At 41.4% G+C, this 23,305-nt stretch overlaps 1 protein-coding gene across 2 annotated transcripts in view; it reads right to left on the minus strand.

The window, feature by feature from the left end:
- LOC307182410 (protein farnesyltransferase subunit beta) overlaps nt 1-23,305 on the minus strand; it is an 85,363-nt gene that overhangs the window by 26,483 nt on the left and 35,575 nt on the right. For both annotated transcript variants that reach the window (XM_079913635.1, XM_079913634.1), the window contains exons 5-6: nt 8,867-9,013; nt 8,681-8,764 (exon numbers count right to left, since the gene is read on the minus strand). In XM_079913635.1, the coding sequence (XP_079769761.1) occupies nt 8,681-8,764; nt 8,867-9,013 (231 nt within the window). The remainder of the gene's footprint in view (nt 1-8,680; nt 8,765-8,866; nt 9,014-23,305) is intronic.

The raw sequence follows: 23,305 nt of genomic DNA on the forward strand, positions 1-23,305 counted from the left end.
GAAACCACACAAAGCAGGGAAACTGCACGAGACCTGCTAGGTTTCATCCGTCATTCACATCTTTAATCCTCTGTAAATGAAAAGCATGGCTCGAATGGCAGAACATTACCAGAGGAGCTCGGGTAGAGGAGGAATAGGGCTACAGTGCTCTTCAGTGAAACAAACATTTTTTATGTCTAGCAGATATGAATAAGAAAACAGAAGGAGAGAAAGACAGACGAGATGAAAAAGCAGAGGGCTATGTACCAGATGAATGAACAAGATAAAACCCCAGAAAAACAACTAAATGAAATGGAGATAGGCAATCTTCCAGAAAAAGAATTCAGAATAATGATAGTGAAGATGATCCAGGACCTCGGAAAAAGAACGGAGGCAAAGGTCGAGAAAGATGCAAGAAATGTTTAACCAAGACCTAGAAGAATTAAAGAACAAACAAACAGAGATAAACAATACAATAACTGAAATGAAAACTACACTAGAAGGAATCAATAGCAGAATAACTGAGGCAGAAGAATGGATAACTGACCTGGAAGACAGAATGGTGGAATTCACTGCTGGGGAACAGAATAAAGAAAAAAGAATGAAAAGAAATGAAGACAGCCTAAGAGACCTCTGGGACAACATTAAATGCAACAACATTCACATTATAGGGGTGTCAGAAGGAGAAGAGAGAAAGGACCTGAGAAAATATTTGAAGAGATTATAGTCAAAAACTTCCCTAACATGGGAAAGAAAATAGCCACCCAAGTGCAGGAAGTGCAGAGAGTCCCATACAGGATAAACCCAAGAAGAAACACGCCAAGACACATAGTAATTAAATTGGTAAAAATTAAAGACAAAGAAAAATTACTGAGAGTAGCAAGGGAAAAACGACAAATAACATACAGGGGAACTCCCATAAGGTTAACAGCTGATTTCTCAGCAGAAACTCTACAAGCCAGAAAGGAGTGGCATGATATACTTAAAGTGATGAAAAGGAAGAACCTACAACAAAGATTACTCTACCCAGCAAGGATCTCATTCAGATTCGATGAAGAAATCAAAAGCTTTACAGACAAGCAAAAGCTAAGAGAATTCCGCACCACCAAACCAGCTCTACAACAAATGCTAAAGGAACTTCTCTAAGTGGGAAACACAAGAGAAGAAAAGGACCTACAAAAACAAACCGAAAACAATTAAGAAAATGGTCATAGGAACATACATATTGATAATTACCTTAAACGTGAATGGATTAAATGGTTCAACCAAAAGACACAGGCTTGATGAATGGATACAAAAACAAGACCCATATATATGCTGTCTACAAGAGACCCACTTCAGACCTAGGGACACATACAGACTCAAAGTACGGGGATGGAGAAAGATATTCCATGCAAATGGAAATCAAAAGAAAGCTGGAGTAGCAATACTCATATCAGATAAAATAAACTTTAAAATAAAGAATGTTACAAGAGACAAGGAAGGACACTATGTAATGATCAAGGGATCAATCCAAAAAGAAGATATAACAATTATAAATATATATGCACCCGACACAGGTGCACCTCAATACATAAGGCAACTGCTAACAGCTATAAAAGAGGAAATTGACAGCAACACAGTAATTGTGGGGAACTTTAACACCTCACTTACACCAATGGACACATCATCCAAATAGAAAATTAATAAGGAAACACAAGCTTTAAATGACACAATAGACCAGATAGATTTAATTGATATTTATAGGACATTCCATCCAAAAACAGCAGATTACACTTTCTTCTCAAATGTGCACGGAACATTCTCCAGGATAGATCACATCGTGGGTCACAAATCAAGCCTCAGTAAATTTAAGAAAATTGAAATCATATCAAGCGTCCTTTCTGACCACAACGCTATGAGATTAGAAATCAATTACAGGGAAAAAAAACGTAAAAAACACAAACACATGGAGGCTAAACAGTATGTTATTAAATAACCAAGAGATCACTGAAGAAATCAACAAGGAAATCAAAAAATACCTAGAGACAAATGACAATCAAAACACGACAATCCGGGCTTCCCTGGTGGCGCAGTGGTTGAGAGTCTGCCTGCTGATGCAGGGGACACGGGTTCGTGCCCCGGTCCGGGAAGATCCCACATGCCGCGGAGCGGCTGGGTCCGTGAGCCACGGCCGCTGAGCCTGCGCGTCCGGAGCCTGTGCTCCGCAACGGGAGAGGACACAACAGTGAGAGGCCCGCGAACCACAAAAAAAAAAAAAAAAAAAGATAAAAACGACAATCCAAAACATACGGGATGCAGAAAAAGCAGTTCTAAGACGGAAGTTTATAGCTATACAAGCCTACCTCAAGAAACAAGAAAAGTCTCAAATAAACAATCTAACATTACACCTAAAGGAACTAGAGAAAGAAGAACAAACAAAACACAAAGTTAGCAGAAGGAAAGAAATCATAAAGACCAGAGCAGAAATAAATGAAATAGAAACAAAGAAAACAATAGCAAAGATCAATAAAACTAAAAGCTGGTTCTTTGAGAAGATAAACAAAATTGATAAACCATTAGTCAGACTCATCAAGAGGGAGAGGACTCAAATCAATAAAATTAGAAATGAAAAAGGAGAAGTTACAACAGACACCGCAGAAATACAAAGCATCATAAGAGACTACTACAAGCAGTGTTACGCCAATAAAACGGACAACCTGGAAGAAATGGAAAAATTCTTAGAAAGGTATAACCTTCCAAGACTGAACCAGGAAGAAATAGAAAATATGAACAGACCAATCGCAAGTAATGAAATTGAAGCTGTGATTTAAAATCTTCCAACAAACAAAAGTCCAGGACCAGATGGCTTTACAGGTGAAATCTATCAAACATTTAGAGAAGAGCTAACATCCATCCTTCTCAAACTCTTCCAAAAAATTGCAGAGGAAGGAAAACTCCCAAATTCATTCTATGAGGCCACCATCACCCTGATACCAAAACCAGACAAAGATATTACAAAAAAAAAAATTACAGACCAATATCACTGATGAATATAGATGCAAAAATCCTCAACAAAATACTAGCAAACAGAATCCAACAACACATTAAAAGGAATCATACACCATGGTCAAGTGAGATTTATCACAGAGATGCAAGGATTCTTCAATATATGCAAATCAATCAATGTGATACACCATATTAAAAAATTGAAGAATAAAAACCATATGTTCATCTCAATAGATGCAGAAAAAGTTTCTGACAAAATTCAACACCCATTTATGATAAAAACTCTCCGGAAAGTGGGCATAGAGGGAACCTACTTAAACATAATAAAGGCCATATATGACAAACCCACAGCAAACATCCTTCTCAATGGTGAAAAACTGAAAGCATTTCCTCTAAGATCAGGAACAAGACAAGGATGTCCACTCCCACCACTATTATTCAACATAGTTTTGGAAGTCCTAGTCATGGCAATCAGAGAAGAAAAAAGAAATAAAAGGAATACAAATTGGAAAAGAAGTAAAACTGTCACTGTTTGAAGATGACATGATACTATACATAGAGAATCCTAAACATGCCACCAGAAAACTACTAGAGCTAATCAATGGATTTGGTAAAGTTGCAGGATACAAAATTAATGCACAGAAATCTCTCGCATTCCTATACACTAATGATGAAAAATCTGAAAGAGAAATTAAGGAAACACTCCCATTTACCACTGCAACAAAAAGAATAAAATACCTAGGAATAAACCTACCTAGGGAGACCAAAGACCTGTATGCAGAAAACTATAAGACACTGATGAAAGAAATTAAAGATGATACCAACAGATGGAGAGATATACCATGTTCTTGGATTGGAAGAAGCAGTATTGTGAAAATGACTATACTACCCAAAGCAATCTACAGATTCAATGCAACCCCTATCAAATTACCAATGGCATTTTTTACAGAACTACAACAAAAAATCTTAAAATTTGTATGGAGACACAAAAGACCCCGAATAGCCAAAGCAGTCTTGAGGGGAAAAAATGGAGCTGGAGGAATCAGACTCCCTGACTTCAGACTATACTACAAAGCTACAGTAATCAAAACAACATGGTACTGGCACAAAAACAGAAAAATAGATCAATGGAACAGGATAGAAAGCCCAGAGATAAACCCACGCACCTATGGTCAACTAATCTTTGACAAAGGCAAGGATATACAATGGAGAAAAGACAGCCTCTTCAATAAGTGGTGCTGGGATAACTGGACAGCTACATGTAAAAGAACGAAATTAGAACACTCCCTAACACCATATACAAAAATAAAGTCAAAATGGGTTAGAGACCTAAATGTAAGACCGGGCACTATAAAACTCTTAGAGGAAAACATAGGAAGAATGTTTGACATAAATCACAGCAAAATATTTTTTGAACCACCTCCTAGAGTAATGGAAATAAAAACAAAAATAAACAAATGGGACCTAATGAAACTTCAAAGCTTTTGCACAGCAAAGGAAACCATAAACAATATGGAAAGACAACCCTCAGAATGGGAGAAAATATTTGCAAGCGAATCAACAGACAAAGGAGTAATCTCCAATATATATAAACAGCTCATGCAGCTCAGTATTAAAATAACAAACAACCTAATCGAAAAATGGGCAGAAGACCTAAATAGACATTTCTCCAATGAAGACATACAGATGGCCAAGAAGCACATGAAAAGCTGCTCAACATCACTACTTATTAGAGAAATGCAAATCAAAACTACAGTGAGGGGCTTCCCTGGTGGCGCAGTGGTTGAGAGTCCGCCTGCTGATGCAGGGGACACGGGTTTGCGCCCTGGGCCGGGAAGATCCCACATGCCGCGGAGCGGCTGGGCCCATGAGCCATGGCCACTGAGCCTGTGCGTCCGGAGCCTGTGCTCTGCAACGGGAGAGGCCACACAGTGAGAGGCCCGCATAGAGCAAAAAAAAAAAAAAAAAGATAAAAAAAACTACAGTGAGGTATCACCTCACACCAGTTAGAATGGGCATCATCACAAAATCTACAAACAACAAATGCTGGAGAGGGTGTGGAGAAAAGGGAACCCTCTTGCACTGTTGGTAGGAATGTAAATTGATACAGCCACCTTGGAGAACAGTACGGAGGTTCCTTAAAGAACTAAAAATAGAATTACCATATGACCCAGCAATCCCACTACTGGGCATATATCCAGAGAAAACCATAATTCAAAAAGACACATGCAGGCTTCCCTGGTGGCGCAGTGGTTAAGAATCCTCCTGCTAATGCAGGGGACACGGGTTCGAGCCCTGGTCTGGGAAAATCCCACATGCCATGGGGCAACTAAGCCCGTGCGCCACAACTACTGAACCTGAGCTCTACAGCCCGTAGGCCACAACTAATGAGCCCACGTGCCACAACTACTGAAGCCTGCGCGCCTAGAGCCCATGCTCCGCAACAAGAGAAGCCACAACGATGAGAAGCCTGTGCACAGCAACTAAGAGTAGCCCCCGCTCACTGCAGCTAAAGCCCACGCACATCAACGAAGACCCAACACAGCCAAAAATAAATAAATTTATTTATTTATTAAAAAAAAAAAAGACACATGCACCTCAATGTTCATTGAAGCACTATTTACAATAGCCAGGTCATGGAAGCAACCTAACTACCCATCAACAGACAAATAGATAAAGAAGATATGGTACATATATAGAATGGAATATTACTCAGCCATAAAAAGGAACGAAATTGGGTCATGTGTAGAGACGTGGATGCATCTAGAAACTGTCATACAGAATGAAGTAAGTCAGAAAGAGAAAAACAAATATCGTATATTAATGCATATATGTGGAACCTAGAAAATGGTACAGATGAACCAGTTTGCAGAGCAGAAATCGAGACACAGATGTAGAGAACAAACGTATGGACACCAAGAGGGGAAAGCGGCAGAGGGGTGGTGGTGGTGGTGTGATGAATTGGGCGATTGGGATTGACATGTATACACTGATCTGTATAAAATGGATAACTAATAAAAATAAATAAATAAAAAATAAACATACACAGGTTATTTGTGAGTAAAAAAACAAACAAACAAAAAACAAAGTATTGGGTCTCTTTGAACTCCAGAATTCAATGGACACCTCTTGCAGGAAAAAAAAAGAAAACAGAAGGAAACCGGCGCCAGAACGAGTAAGTTAGAGAGTAATCATATCTGAAAAAGGTATGTGATAAAATGCCAAAGCAATCTTGCCAGGGTTTCTTTGCTTTCACCTATAATCTCAGGAAACTTTAAAAAGCTAAATTTGGAGTACTTGTAGAACAGGATGAAAATGTAGTGACCAAGAGGGGGAAAACAGGGCTTCTCTGGTGGCGCAGTGGTTGAGAGTCCGCCTGCCGATGCAGGGGACACGGGTTCGTGCCTCGGTCTGGGAAGATCCCACATGCCGCGGAGCGGCTGGGCCCGTGAGCCATGGCCGCCGAGCCTGCGCGTCCGGAGCCTGTGCTCCGCAACGGGAGAGGCCACAACGGTGAGAGGCCCACGTACCGCAAAAAAAAAAAAAAAAAAAACAAGAGGGGGAAAACATTTTTTAACTTTTTTCTTAAGACGTCAACACAATACTGCTTTTCCTCAATAATTATATTGGCTTCACTGGCATACACAGTGTAAAAACAAGACCACAGGCCCAAAAGGGAGTGTCCCTTGTGCTAAACTCCACATTGCCAAACCGTGACCTCATTATGGTTTCTGCCCTCCCAGAAATGGAATCTTAAACCCGTCAATCAGGAATCACCTGACGAGCAGCGGTGAGGGAATCTGCCTGGTGGACATAGCCAACCCGCTTTTTTGCCTGGTTTAACTTCCTTGTCCCTGCTCCCTTCTGCCCATAAAAGTTTCTCATTTTGTACAGCTCCCCAGGGCTCCTTTCTGTGTGCTAGATGGGATGCTGCCTCATTCAAATCAATCTTTGCTCAAATAAATTCATAGAATTGTTAATGGGACTCCATTTATCTTTTAACAACAGATACCGGGATACTGTGATATAAGAAGAAATACGTATTTGGTCTTCCCCTCAGCACAGAGCTCATAAAACCCGTTTGGAATTTCCCGACTGATGGGCGATAGGAGAGTCTTGTTATTCATAAAATGCGCCCTTCGACCACACCTGAGTTTATGCTAATGAGGTGACTCCTGGAGGATGGGGGCTGGTTGCCAGAGGCACCAACCATGGGATTCGAGGGTTGGAACTTTCAGGCCCACTCTCCAGAAGACTGAGTTAATCACCCAGTGGCCGATGAGTTCATCAATCATGCCTACATAGTGAAGCCTCCATAAAAACCCTAGATGAAGGAGTCTGGGGAGCTTCTGGGCTGTGGACGCACCCCTGTGCCTGCTGGGAGGGTGGAACATCCCAACGTCACGGGGACACAAATCCCTAGGCTTGGACATTTCCAGCCCTCACTCTATATACCCCTTCATGTGGCTGTTCATTTGTATCCTTTATGACATCCTTTATAATAAACTAGTTAAACAGTAAAAAATTCTCCTGAGTATTCTGAGCTCTCCTAGCAAATTACTAAAATGAGGAGGGGGTCGTAGGAACCCCTGGTTTGTAGCCAAGTCAGGCAGAAGTGTGGGTAACTTGGGAACCCACTACTTGTGACCACTGTCTGAGATGGGGGCAGTCTTGTGGGACTGAGCCCTTAACCTGTGACGTGTGCTAACTCTGGGTAGTCAGGGTCGGAACTGTTTAATACGAGGAAAAAACACCCCGACATTTCATGTCAGAAGCGTTGGGAGTAGAGAGACAGTTCTCCAGGTACCTAGGTTCCCAGATACCTGGTCTACTTACAGACAAAAGAATATCCTTCACTGAAGGTCTTTGCAGCTCGTTACCTACTTTTATCTGCAACGTGTTTTGTGCTCCACAACTTTCATGTTTTTTTCTTCCCCTACACTTTCAAACCAATAGTTAAGCCAGAATATTAATCAACTTGTGTAGAGGAAAATACATTTACAAATAGGCAATAAGATGGCTTTGATACAGAAACCTCATAAAAAATGTATTTATCAGACTAAAGAAGAATAATCTGGTATAAAATCTCAATGATCCACACTGCCTTTGAGTAATGACTAATTCAGTGAATTCCCTATATGCTTCATAGGCAACCTCCTGCCAGGTGAGTAAACTACTTGCTAGGTACTTGTAATTCTTGAGAAAAATGATCATTTTGAGCCAGCTGGTTCCATCAGTTCATGCAACTGTTTGTCATACACCCTACTGGCCCCTAAGAGTTTCTGCACCACCCAAAGCAATTCTCACACAGTTGTTAAACATTCTCATGATTTCATCAAATTCATTCAGAAAATATCTCCCATTCCCATGCCAGAGAGATGAAAAATTATATTACAGTATACAGTTACATCTTACAGTATATCCTTTCATACACAAATGTATTTTTCATTTTTAAAACAAAAGCATTTGATTTTATTTCTGTGTTACTCATATTTTGGCATTTACATAAAAGAAGTCAAGTGACAGTGACCCCTGAGGACATCTGTATCGTATGTGCAGTGATTATGAACTGTGTCACTGACACTTTACTCTGCATGTCATTCGGTGAGACAAGGCAGCAGCTTCCCTGTATTGTTCCCCGGGCTTGGCATCTCTGATGGCAGATAAACCCGAGAATCTGCTGATGCAGCTGCCTGAGAAAAACCCCACTCACCTCACGTCCACCTCACCTCCAACGTGCATGAGAAAAGAGCCATCGGGTTGCTTCAGCGAGTACAAATACTGGAGAAGCTTCTCTCTGAGAAATGAACAGGAGAGAGGCAGGAGATGGCGATGGTCAGTGCACTGTCAGCAGGCGGGAGCCCAGCTGGGTGCCCAGTCCTGCTGGCTTTGACTGTACCTGTTAATGACATCATAGGCCTCTTCGGTGCCAATGATGCACAGCGCGTTGACTGCTGCGTACGTGGGCGCAAGGTGTGGGTACTGGCCAGGGCCCCCTCCAAAGCCACCTTCTGGGCTTTGACACAGCTCCAGGAACTGACACACGCTAGGTACACAGCCAAAGGGAAAGACAAGGTCAGACAGCATTCATTTCAAAACACCAAATTCCACCAGTCCATGCCTTTCCAAGCCTCCGCCTTCCTCAAAAGGGAAGAAACCTCCCCTCCCCACCTAGTGAATATATACTGGATACAGTCAACACCTGTAAAGGGCCTAATTCTCTAATGATAGCCTGATTCTCTGCTATCATCAGCTTTGTGTGCCCTCCTTTCTGAGTTTTGTCTTTAAGCATTTGCCTAGTCGTGAAGCAAGGAACATAAGGCCGGGCAGTTCTTAGAACTGGGAGTAAGTCTCATGCTTCTTGACCCAATCTTTCCCATACTTTTCTCTCAATTTGCCACCCTGGATCTATGGGACCAGCCCGTTCTCCTTGCCTCTAGGGTACCTCCCAGGCTTCGGATTTTGCCTAAATCATGGTGATACTCAACTGCTGGTCTAGAGCCATCATCTAGGCCTACCAGGAATATTTAAAGAGATGCCTTCTCACTCCCATTGCCGTGTAAGCCCCAGTGGGCTACTGATTTTTACTCCGCTCACCGACAAGAAACAAGCTTCCAATGGAGCCTGCCTCCACGGTTAGGAGAATAAGAAAGAGGTGAGCTTCTGCTTGCTCAGCTCACTGTGGCAAACTTAAGCACTGCTGACTCCTATCACAGGAATGCATCCCAGGCTGGAGGCTTTGGGAGAGTGTCTCACAGAGGCTCCAGCTCCTTCACTGAGGGAAACTGTTTATTGAGGGTTGGCCTCCAAGCCCTTGCTTCCAAGCATGGCATCAGTCTGCCCAGAAGTTATCTTCTTGCTTTAAGTGAAACCAAGAGAGCCCCTCTTTGTCTAAGGCCCTCTAAAGTTCATCGGAAAGGGGTGCCCCCGGAGAGTCCTGGTCCTCGAGCTGTTTCCGCACAACGTAGCAGGATCACAGCTTCCTAGTAGGACAAGTCCTCAGTTAAGAGAACCAGCTGCAAATCTGTGTCCTTCTAGTGCTCAGACAGCCTTCTTTTCCTGGGCTCTTTCATCTCATTTTTTCTTATCTACTGCTGCCAGAGAGGTCGCACAGAGTCTACTTAATCTCCACTAAGACACAAGTTGATTGCGCCTTTCCCACGTCATATTTGATGACTTTTGATTTCAGACCTGCCATTATCTGGGCAGGGACAGCCATAGAAAAGCTGCTGACTTCCTAGTAAAGCCCTGAAGTCATCACAGGTTAAAAGCAATCCACACTCACTTCACGTTCCACCCACAATTTTACTGTAGGAAACACAAGGATTGAAACTGAAGTTGATAATCAGGGAAGGAAGACAGTTCTGTGACATGTTTTTAATAGCAATTAATTTTTGCAGAGAAAAATGAGTTTTTTACTAACATGTTTCCCAAACCCTCATCAATTCTTATCCTATTTCCCAGAAACAAATAGCTAATAAACTCCTGGTCTAACAAAAGTTGGCTGCGTTAGCATACAAAAAGTTTCCTGATCACAAAAATAAAGTTTTTTGGCTGACATAAAACTTAACAGCACATTTTAAAAAAGAAAAAGGAAAAGAGTCATCTAGTTATCCATTCCCTTCCCCAGCTCCCATGACAGACTTACGGCAAATGCAATACTCCTGACCCTGTAGCCTAAAGTCTGGAATGGGCCGAGATCTGAATGTACCAGAGACACCATTAAATCACCCCTCCACACCAACTGCCCCCAGCTGACAGGCTGCATCTGACCGACTGAGGGCTATGTGGGGAACAGGGGTTGGGCTCTTCTTGAGTCTGAGACGCTTCCGTACTATAGAACATTCTGATCCAGAGTCTTTCCAAATTGTACCTTAAGGAACTGGCAAACTGACAGTGAAGCTACCAGCTGTCGTGAGCAGAACTCCTAGCAATTCTGAAAAGCAAAATGTGAATGATACTTCTAACGGTCCAAAGGGGAAGAAAAACTTGTCTTAGAGACCAGAAATTCACCAACTAATTTTAAAAATCACACGCGGGAAACACTGAGCAAACACCAAGAGTGGCACACTTTGTGGAAAACAAGTATTCATAAATCACTCATTTAGTCATATGACTGAAAGATCTAGTAGATCAATTTTCTTTCAAGTCAGCAAGGCATTGCATTCTCGCTTACATGACAACTTCCAACAAAGTGGGAAACTATCTTCCAGATCAGGAATTTAAAAACCCCAAATGGGGAGATCAGAATCACTGGAGGGCTAATAAAGGACCCAGACCCAGACCTGCTGAAGCAGGAAAGAGCTGGGCCTCTGTATTTTACCAAATTCCCAGGTGATGTGGATACACACGAAGTTTGAATACCACAAGTCTTTGCTGTATAATTAGAATCACTTTGGGGGATGTTTTTTAAAAAAAAAAAAAAAAAAAAACCCAAGCCCAGGCCACACCTAATACCAATTAAATCAGAGTCGCTGAGGGTGGGCCCAAGTGGCAATAGTTTTAAAAATTCCCCATGTGACTCCAATGTACAGCCAAGTATCAGTGCTTCTCAAACTCAAGTGTGCCGTGGAAGTCACCTGAGGATCTTGTCAAACTGCAGACCTAATTCAGTAGAACTAAAGGGACCCGAGATTCTGCATTTCTAGCAAGCTCCCAGGTGATGGCAATGCTGCTGGTCTGAGGACCACATTTTGGGTAGCAATGTGATACATCTGCACTGTCCAATAGGTAGCCACTAGCCACATGAGGCTTTTTGAAATTTCAATTTAAATTAATTAAATTTAAAATTAAGCTCCTCAGTCACACAAGCCACATTGCAACTGCTCAACAGCTACATGTGGCTAGGGGCTGCAATAAAACATAGACTATTTCCATGACCTTGTTAAGTTCTATTGGACACCACTGCTTTATCATCCAGCTATTGAAAAGTATGTAAAACCTGTAAGAGGATTAAGTTCAAAGCAAGATTATCGATGATTTACTTGGACTTTTAGGGGATGGTTGAGGACTGCCTTACGGTGGTTATTCTGGACATCACTGTCACCCGTGTGGATGGAGGACTCAAAAGCATGCATAGTATATAAGCAAATAATACATAACGAGCAGGGAAACCCTCCAAGGAGTGAAAGTCCAGAATAATATAAAACAAATCAGAAGCCAATAAGAATAAAACAAGTGAAACAGGTGTAAGAAGCAAGTAATATACTCAGAGATGGCAGGAGTAGGGGATAAAGCATGTAAAGCATATAAATATAAGAAATAACTAGGAACACAGCAGAAAAAGGACCAGAGGTTAGGGCCCATGACTTGTAAACAATACAGAAAATGCTTTTTCAAAGCATCATATACACAGTATTGGTCAAAACTATATCTGGCTCAAGCCTCCATTTTCCAACTCAAAGGAATTTCAGAATAGAGTTGTAAAAATGGCTAAGTATAAAAGTGATTAAAAGGCTTACCATTAGAGAAAACCACAGTGTGGAAGCTACTCAGCAAAATACCTCAAGTATACAAAGGGTAATTATGCAAACTTTCTAGTAAAGAAACAAAAATTGGGGCTTCCCTGGTGGCGCAGTGGTTGAGAGTCCGCCTGCCGATGCAGGGTACATGGGTTCGTGCCCTGGTCCGGGAAGATCCCACATGCCGCGGAGCGGCTGGGCCCGTGAGCCATGGCCGCTGAGCCTGCGTGTCCGGAGCCTGTGCTCCGCAACGGGAGAGGCCACAGCAGTGAGAGGCCCGCGTACCGTAAAAAAACAAAACAAACAAACAAAAAAATTGAAGCTAATCTGCAGCAAGAATAATTTAGGTTAGATTTAAGAAAACCTTCAGCACCAGACAGGTTACCACAGATAGACTTAAGGCCTAGAATAAGTTAGAAAGATGATAGCTTTGGAAATAGGCACAGTCATTCTTGAACAGATAACTTAGGAGCAGATGCAAAGGCAGGATGGATGACTTGACATCAGGCTAAAACATCTATGTTAAGTCTTCCGATTTTCATACTGTAAGACAGCTTCAGCTGACAGAAGGGAGAGGAAAACTCCTTCCCTGGCAGAGGAGAGCATTGAACAGGGGAAAGACAAGCAGGCTCTCCTGTTGATTCCAGGAGGCCAGTGTCGCCCTGGGGAGGACGACAGGTTCTCTGATTTCATCAAGAGGCGATGCCTGGTGTGCTGCTGTTTTGGAAGTGTGGTCAATCTAAAGTTGGTTATTTTAGAGCAGGGGTTCTCCACCGTGGCACTACTGACATTCTGGACTGGATAATTCTTGGTTGTGGGGACTGTCCTGCGGAGGATGTTTAGCAGCTTCCCCAACCTCCACCTACTAGATGCCAGCAGCACCTGGCCAAAAAATGCCCAGAAGACAAATGACCACGAAAGGTATCTTCCCTGAAAGATAAGGAAACAAATTAAATTTAAAAGGAAAGATATTTCAGGAGCTAGCCAGGGGACAAGCAACTAATAACCTTTCAAAAGGGAAATAATAAAACACTGACACATGAAAATTTAAATTTAATCTTTAGAAAAACTTTACAAGCGGAAAAGTCCTAAAATAATTTTTAAGTTAAAGATACTTTTCAGATCTTACAAAAGCTAAAAGACCTAACAGTACAGTAGTTTCCCTGTGGTTTTCATTATAGCATTCAATAACAACGCATGGGATTCTCATTAAAAGATGCTTCCTTTAGTTCCAAAATCATTAACAAAGCAAATGCACTTAGTATGGTTCCAAAATATTAATTTATTTTAGGTAAACACATGCATAAATTTGTGGATACAATCTCTTAAGAGAGTCACACTAAATTCCTACCTATGAATATATTATTCTTGAAAGGTCTGATACCAGCAGTAAAAGCCTGGCCTTGCTGGCTTTGGTCAGCAGTCACAGTAGCTGACAAAAGTGGTTTTGTCCACTAGAGGGAACTCAGCTTGTCATATTGTTCCCAGAACAAACAGAAGTACAACAGTGAACAAAATAGGAAAGAGAGAGAAACTTGCGAACGTGTGTGTGTGTGTGTGTGTGTGTGTGTGTGAGTGTGTTGCACACTAGGCTGGGGAGGGGGAAGAGAGGACAGCAGAAAAATAAACTCTAGAGCTAAACTCAACCTCTAGGTCACCTTAATATTTGTATAAAGACGAGGGAAACAAAAAAAACCTAAACACATTTTCAAAGCATTTCTTTTCCCTGTGCAAAATAAATAAAAAGGCAACATCCAAAATCAGGTAGTCTTTTTTAAAAAAAAATCTCCATATTTTTATAGAAGTCATTAAGATTTCTCTTTCTTACTAAAAATAGTTTATTCTCTTATAAGCCAGAGCTACTAGGCTCTGTTCATTACAAATATTATCTGCACCTAGAATTAACTACCTGCTAGGCACAGAACAAAGTACATTACTGGAAAGTCAAAGTAATTCTTTAAAGGTCTGTTAAATCAATGCTCAGAAGAACCATAGGTAAAGCTTTTAAGTTGGCTGTGAAACAGAAAATTTTGGTCATTAACTATCAAGTGGTTCTTGCAATCAGGACAAATCAGCTTTTCTTTTTTTTAACATCTTTATTGAAGTGTAATTGCTTTACAACGGTGTGTTAGTTTCTGCTTTATAACAAAGTGAATCCGTTATACATATACATATGTTCCCATATCTCTTCCCTCTTGTGTCTCCCTCCATCCCACCCTCCCTATCCCACCGCTCTAGGTGGTCACAAAGCACCGAGCTGATCTCCCTGTGCTATGTGGTTGCTTCCCACTAGCTATCTATTTTACCTTTGGTAGTGTATATATGTTCATGCCACTCTCTCGCTTTGTCACAGCTTACCCTTCCCCCTCCCTATATCCTCAAGTCCATTCTCTAGTAGGTTTGTGTCTTTATTCCTGTCTTACCCCTAGGTTCTTCATGACATTGTTTTTTCTTAAATTCCATATATATGTGTTAGCATACGGTATTTGTCTTTCTCTTTCTGACTTACTTCACTCTGTATGACAGACTTTAAGTCCATCCACCTCATTAAAAATAGCTCAATTTCATTTCTTTTTATAGCTGAGTAATATTCCATTGTATATATGTGCCACATCTTCTTTATCCATTCATCTGATGATGGACACTTAGGTTGTTTCCATCTCCGGGCTATTGTAAATAGAGCTGCAATGAACATTGTGGTACATGACTCTCTTTGAATTATGGTTTTCTCAGAGTATATGCCCAGTAGTGGGACTGCTGGGTCATATGGTAGTTCTATTTGTAGTTTTTTAACGAACCTCCATACTGTTCTCTATAGCGGCTGTACCAATTCACATTCCCACCAGCAGTGCAAGAGTGTTCCCTTTTCTCCACACCCTCTCCAGCATTTATTGTTTCTAGATTTTTGGATGATGGCCATTCTGACTGGTGTGAGATGATACCTCATTGTAGTTTTGATTTGCATTTCTCTAATGATTAATGATGTTGAGCATTCTTTCATGTGTTTGTTGGCAGTCTGTATACCTTCTTTGGAGAAACGTCTGTTTAGGTCTTCTGCCCATTTTTGGATTGGGTTGTTTGTTTTTTTGTTATTGAGCTGCATGAGCTGCTTATAAATTTTGGAGATTAATCCTTTGTCAGTTGTTTCATTTGCAAATATTTTCTCCCATTCTGAGGGTTGTCTTTTGGTCATTTACTGTGCAAAAGCTTTGAAGCTTCATTAGGTCCCATTTGTTTATTTTTGGTTTTATTTCCATTTCTCTAGGAGGTGGGTCAAAAAGGATCTTGCTGTGATTTATGTCATAGAGTGTTCTGCCTATGTTTTCCTATAGGAGTTTGATAGTTTCTGGCCTTACATTTAGGTCTTTAATCCATTTTGAGCTTATTTTTGCATATGGTGCTAGGGAGTGATCTAATCTCATACTTTTACATGTACCTGTCCAGTTTCCCCAGCACCACTTATTGAAGAGGCTGTCCTTTCTCCACTGTACATTCCTGCCTCCTTTATCAAAGATAAGGTGACCATATGTGCGTGGGTTTATCTCTGGGCTTTCTATCCTGTTCTATTGATCTTTCTGTTTTTGTGCCAGTACCATACTGTCCTGATTACTGTAGCTTTGTAGTACAGTCTGAAGTCAGGGAGCCTGATTCCTCCAGCTCCGTTTTTCGTTCTCAAGATTGCTTTGGCTATTCGAGGTCTTTTGTGTTTCCATACAAATTGTGAAATTTCTGTTCTAGTTTTGTGAAAAATGCCAGTGGTAGTTTGATAGGGGATTGCATTGAATCTGTAGATTGCTTTGGGTAGTAGAGTCGTTTTCACAATTTTGATTCTTCCAATCCAAGGACATGGTATATCTCTCCATCTATTTGTATCATCTTTAATTTCTTTCATCAGTGTCTTATAATTTTCTGCATACAGGTCTTTTGTCTCCTTAGGTAGGTTTATTCCTAGCTATTTCATTCTTTTGTTGCAATGGTAAATGGGAGTGTTTTCTTGATTTCACTTTCATTTTTCATTATTTGTGTATAGGAATGCAAGAGATTTCTGTGCATTAATTTTGTATCCTGCTACTTTACCAAATTCATTGATTAGCTTTAGTAGTTTTCTGGTAGCATCTTTAGGATTCTCTATGTATAGTATCATGTCATCTGCAAACAGTGACAGCTTTACTTCTTCTTTTCCGATTTGGATTCCTTTTATTTCCTTTTCTTCTCTGATTGCTGTGGCTAAAACTTCCAAAAGTATGATGAATAAGAGTGGTGAGAGTGGGCAACCTTGTCTTGTTCCTGATCTTAGTGGAAATGCTTTCACTTTTTCACCATTGAGGATGATGTTGGCTGTGGGTTTGTCATATATGGCCTTTATTATGTTGAGGAAAGCTCCCTGTATGCCTACTTTCTGGAGGGTTTTTATCATAAATGGGTGTTGAATTTTGTCGAAAGCTTTCTCTGCATCTATTGAGATGATCATATGGTTTTTCTCCTTCAGTTTGTTAATATGGTGTATCACGTTGATTGATACTGAAGAATCCTTGCATTCCTGGAATAAACCCCACTTGATCATGGTGTATGATCCTTTTATGTGCTATTGGATTCTGTTTGCTAGTATTTTGTTGAGGATTTTTGCATCTATGTTCATCAGTGATATTGGCCTGTAGTTTTCTTTCTTTGTGACATCCTTGTCTGGTTTTGGTATCAGGGTGATGGTGGCCTCATAGAATGAGCTTGGGAGTGTTCCTCCCTCTACTATATTTTGGAAGAGTTTGAGAAGGATAGGTGTTAGCTCTTCTCTAAATGTTTGATAGAACTCGCCTGTGAAGCCATCTGGTCCTGGGCTTTTGTTTGTTGGAAGATTTTTAATCACAGTTTCAATTTCAGTGCTTGTGATTAGTCTGTTCATATTTTCTATTTCTTCCTGATTCAGTCTTGGCAGGTTGTGCATTTCTAAGAATTTGTCCATTTCTTCCAGGTTGTCCATTTTATTGGCATAGAGTTGCTTGTAGTAATCTCTCATGATCTTCTGTATTTCTGCAGTGTCAGTTGTTATTTCTCCTTTTTCATTTCTAATTCTATTGATTTGAGTCTTCTCCCTTTTTTTCTTGATGAGTCTAATACTTTTTCAATTTTGTTTATCTTCTCAAAGAACCAGCTTTTAGTTTTATTGATCTTTGCTATCATTTCCTTCATTTCTTTTTCATTTATTTCTGATCTGATTTTTATGATTTATTTCCTTCTGCTAACTTTGGGGGCTTTTTGTTCTTCTTTCTCTCATTGCTTTAGGTGCAAGGTTAGGTTGTTTATTCGAGATGTTTCCTGTTTCTTAAGGTAGGATTGAATTGCTATAAACTTCCCTCTTAGAACTGCTTTTGCTGCATCCCATAGGTTTTGGGTTGTCGTGTCTCCATTGTCATTTGTTTCTAGGTATTTTTTTATTTCCTCTTTGATTTCTTCAGTGATCACTTCGTTATTAAGTAGTGTATTGTTTAGCCTCCATGTGTTTGTATTTTTTACAGATCTTTTCCTGTAACTGATATCTAGTCTCATAGCGTTGTGGTCGGAAAAGATACTTGATACAATTTCAATTTTCTTAAATTTACCAAGGCTTGATTTGTGACCCAAGATATGATCTATCCTGGAGAATATTCCATGAGCATTTGAGAAAAATGTGTATTCTGTTGTTTTTGGATGGAATGTCCTATAAATATCAATTAAGTCCATCTTGTTTAATGTATCATTTAAAGCTTGTGTTTCCTTATTTATTTTCATTTTGGATGATCTGTCCATTGGTGAAAGTGGGGTGTTAAAGTCCCCTACTATGAATGTGTTACTGTCGATTTCCCCTTTCATGGCTGTTAGTATTTGCCTTATGTATTGACGTGCTCCTATGTTGGGTGCATAAATATTTACAATTGTTATATCTTCTTCTTGGATTGATCCCTTGATCATTATGATTCTTTGATTCTTTGATTCTTCTACTAGTCTTTATTTTAAAGTCTATTTTGTCTGATATGAGAATTTCTACTCCAGCTTTCTTCTGGTTTCCATTTGCATGGAATATCTTTTTCCATCCCCTTACTTTCAGTCTGTATGTGTCTAGGTCTGAAGTGGGTCTCTTGTAGACAGCATATATATGGGTCTTGTTTTTGTATCCATTCAGCCAATCTGTGTCTTTTGGTGGGAGCATTTAGTCCATTTACATTTAAGGTAATTATCGATATGTATGTTCCTATTCCCATTTTCTTAGTTGTTTTGGGCTTGTTATTGTAGGTCCTTTCCTTCTCTTGTGTTTCTTGCCTAGAGAAGTTCCTTTAGCATTTGTTGTAAAGCTGGTTTGGTGGTGCTGAACTCTCTCTGCTTTTGCTTGTCTGTAAAGGTTTTAATTTCTCCATCAAATCTGAATGAGATCCTTGCTGGGTAGAGTAATCTTGGTTGCCGGTTTTTCTCCTTCATCACTTTAAATCTGTCCTGCCAGTCCCTTGTGGCTTGCAGAGTTTCTGCTGAAAGATCAGCTGTTAACCTTATGGGGATTCCCTTGTGTGTTATTTGTTGTTTTTCCCTTGCTTTTTTTTTTTTTCCTTGCTTCTTTTAATATGTTTTCTTTGTATTTAATTTTTGACAGTTTGATTAATATGTGTCTTGGCATATATCTCCTTGGATTTATCCTGTATGGGACTCTCTATGCTTCCTGGACTTGATTAACTATTTCCTTTTCCATATTAGGGAAGTTTTCAACTATAATCTCTTCAAATATTTTCTCAGTCCCTTTCTTTTTCTCTTCTTCTTCTGGAACCCCTATAATTCGAATGTTGGCACGTTTAATGTTGTCCCAGAGTTCTCAGAGACTGTCCTTGGTTCTTTTCATTCTTTTTTCTTTATTCTGCTCTGCAGTAGTTATTTCCACTATTTTATCTTCCAGGTCACTTATCTGTTCTTCTGCCTCAGTTATTCTGCTATTGATCCCATCTAGAGTATTTTTAATTTCATTTATTGTGTTGCTCGTCATTGTTTGTTTCATCTTTAGTTCTTCTAGGTCCTTGTTAAATGTTTCTTGCATTTTGTCTATACTATTTCCAAGATTTTGGATCATCTTTACTATCATTATTCTGAATTCTTTTTCAGGTAGACTGCCTATTTCCTCTTCATTTGTTAGGTCTGGTGGGTTTTTATCTTGCTCCTTCATCTGCTGTATGTTTTTCTGTCTTCTCATTTTGCTTATCTTACCGTGTTTGGGGTCTCCTTTTTGCTGGCTGCAGGTTCGTAGTTCCCGTTGTTTCTGGTGTCTGTCCCCAGTGGCTAAGGTTGGTTCAGTGGGTTGTGTAGGCTTCCTGGTGGAGGGGACTAGTGCCTGTGTTCTGGTGGATGAGGCTGGATCTTGTCTTTCTGGTGGGCTGGTCCACGTCTGGTGGTGTGTTTTGGGGTGTCTGTGGACTTATTATGATTTTAGGCAGCCTCTCTGCTAATGGGTGGGGTTGTGTTCCTGTCTTGCTAGTTGTTTGGCATAGGGTGTCCAGCACTCTAGCTTGCTGGTCGTTGAGTGAAGCTGGGTTTTCGTATTGAGATGGAGATCTCTGGGAGATTTTCGCCATTTGATATTATGTGGAGCTGGGAGGTCTCTTGTGGACCAGTGTCCTGAAGTTGGCTCTCCCACCTCAGAGGCATAGCACTGACTCCTGGCTGCAGCACCAAGAGCCTTTCATCCACACGGCTCAGAATAAAAGGGAGAAAAAGAAGAAAGAAAGAAAAGAAAGGAAGGAAGGAAGGAAGGAAGGAAGGAAGGAAGGAAGGAAGGAAGGAAGGAAGGAAGGAAGGAAGGAAGGAAGGAAGGAAGGAAGAAAGAAAGAAAGAAAGAAAGAAAGAAAGGAGGGAGGGAGGGAGGGAGGAGAGAAGGAAGGAAAGAAAGAAAGAAGATAAAATATAATAAAATAAAGTAAGATTAAAATAAAGTTATTAAAATAAAAAATATTAAGAAAAAAAATTTTTTAAAGAAAAAAAAACGGACGGATAGAACCCTAGGACAAATGGTGGAAGCAAAGCTATACAGAGAAAATCTCACACAGAAGCATACACATACACACTCACAAAAAGAAAAGGGGAAAAAATAACAAATCTTGTTCTCAAAGTCCACCTCCTCAATTTGAGGTGATTCGTTGTCTATTCAGGTATTCCACAGATGCAGGGTACATCAAGCTGATTGTGGAGCTTTAATCCGCTGCTTCTGAGGCTGCTGGGAGAGATTTCCCTTTCTCTTCCTTGTTCGCACAGCTCCCAGGGCTCAGCTTTGGATTTGGCCCCGCCTCTGCATGTAGGTCGCCGGAGGGCGTCTGTTCTCCACTCAGACAGGACGGGGTTAAAGGAGCCGCTGATTCGGGGGCTCTGGCTCACTCAGGCCGGGGGGAGGGAGGGGTACGGGGTGCGGGGTGAGCCTGCGGCGGCAGAGGCCGGCGTGACGTTGCACCAGCCTGAGGCGTGCCTTGCGTTCTCCTGGGGAAGTTGTCCCTGGATCCCGGGACCCTGGCAGTGGCAGGCTGCACAGGCTCTCCGGAAGGGGATGTGGAGAGTGACCTGTGCTTGCACACAGGCTTCTTGGTGGTGGCAGCAGCAGCCTTAGCGTCTCATGCCTGTCTCTGGGGTCCACGCTTTTACCCGTGGCTCGCGCCCATCTCTGGAGCTCCTTCAAGCAGCGCTGTTAATCCCCCTCCTCGCGCACCAGGAAACAAAGAGGGAAGAAAAAGTCTCTTGCCTCTTCGGCAGGTCCAGACTTTTCCCCAGACTCCCTCCCGGCTAGCCCATGGTGCACTAACCCCCTGCAGGCTGTGTTCACGCTGCTAACCCCAGTCCTCTCCCTGGGATCTAAGCACCGAAGCCCGAGCCTCAGCTCCCAGCCCATGCCCATCCCGGCGGGTGAGCAGACAAGCCTCTCGGGCTGGTGAGTGCCGGTCGGCACCAATCCTCTGTGCGGGAATCTCTCCGCTTTGCCCTCCGCACCCCTGTTGCTGTGCTCTTCTCCGCGGCTCCGAAGCTTTCCCCCTCTGCCACCCGCAGTCTCCGCCCGTGAAGGGACTTCCTAGTGTGTGGAAACCTTTCCTCCTTCACAGCTCCCTCCCACTGGTGCAGGTCCCATCCCTATCCTTTTGTCTCTGTTTATTCTTTTTTCTTTTGCCCTACCCAGGTACGTGGGGACTTTCTTGCCTTTTGGGAGGTCTGAGGTCTTCTGCCAGCGTTCAGTAGGTGTTCTGTAGGAGTTGTTCCACGTGTAGATGTATTTCTGGTGTATCTGTGGGGAGGAAGGTGATCTCCACGTCTTACTCTTCCGCCATCTTCCTCTCCTCTCCTCCAAATCAGCTTTTTAGTTTTAAAACATTCTTTTAATTACAAAACAATAGTTTCATTGTAGAAATTTTAGAAAATGCAAATCAGCTTAAAAAAGAAAAGAAAAAAATCACCTTCAACCCCACCATCTGCACAAATAACTACTACCATATGTGTATATATCCTTGTTTTTTTCTATGCATAGAACCACCTTTATTTTTAACCTATAAAAAATGAATCTTTATCTTTTCTCATTTAAATATCTTTCTGTATACATACATTTTTATATACAGATATACACATTTATATATATATGTAAATTTTTAATTGAGGTATAATTGACATGTAACATTATATTAGGTTCAGATGATTTGACATTATGATTTGATATCTGTATATACTGGGAAATGATCACCACAATAAGTCTATTTAACACCTGTTAACTTTTAAATTTTTACGTGGCTGCATAGTATTTCATTGTATGTATCATGACATAGATACTTTACCTAAACTTTACACTTATAGCATCCCTGACTGTTGATATTTAGGTTGTCTCCAATCGTTCAGTGTGAAAAGCCCTCTAAGGGGGTCCTCTCTTCCTATCTGATGTTGCCACAAAAGCTGCTCTGACACTTATTCCCTCAGAAAAGCCTTACATATAAAATACCAAGTATACAACCTGGACAAAACTCAGAATCGATGCTGACCCGAGTTTTTCCACGTCAGGAAGCCCCTTATCACCATCTTCCCACTTCAGACCGGTTTACGTCCACCTCTAGGGGGCATCCTTCCTGCTCCAAACCACTGCTCCTTTAGGGGGTATCTGTACTTCACTCACAAAATCCTCCCATGTCTTTTGTCTTCTGTCACATACGACTTTCCCATTCCCATTCCCCCAGCGTGCATCCTGATTGTGTATGTGGAGGACGGGGGGAACGTCCCAAACAATTCACAACCCCCAACTGGTATTTCAAAAACACACAGGCCTTTATTTTGACAATTAAATTCCTGTTACTGCAGAAACTGTGTCCAACTCTACATCCAGAGCTAGAAGCAACTAGGCTTGCAGCAGCTCTGTGATGTGGAAGACAATGCATATTTTTCCTCTCCCTCTGAAAGCATCATACACATCACAAGGGTTAATGGCCTAATTCTTTATTATCTTCCCTATCCACATTCATCACAAGACACCCTGCCCAGGAAGGCAAGAATGAGAGGTTATTGTTAAGACGGAATGAATGAGACAATGTGTGGCTCTGTTCTTCTGACCTGACAGTGTGACCCAGGCAGGGGGACTGCGGCCAGGGAGGGGTATGTGCTGGCCTCCACGCATCCCGGCACAGCTGCCCCTGTGTGCTGCGGGCAAACGAACCTGGCTCAGGGGCCTCCCTCTGACTCTCCTTCCGGAGCAGCAGCAGGAGAGATGAGGTCGAGGTGCTGCTGAGGGGATGCGATCTCTCTCAGTGAGAACTGGAGCATTAGATCCAATTCCTGGCGGCTCTCTGCTACCTCAGGTACCCCTCAGACTAGAGTGATGATCGGTTTCTTCTTTAAAATACAAACTATGA

The sequence above is a fragment of the Stenella coeruleoalba genome (assembly GCF_951394435.1).
Source record: "Stenella coeruleoalba genome assembly, chromosome: 2".
In the NCBI taxonomy this organism is placed as follows: domain Eukaryota; kingdom Metazoa; phylum Chordata; class Mammalia; order Artiodactyla; family Delphinidae; genus Stenella; species Stenella coeruleoalba.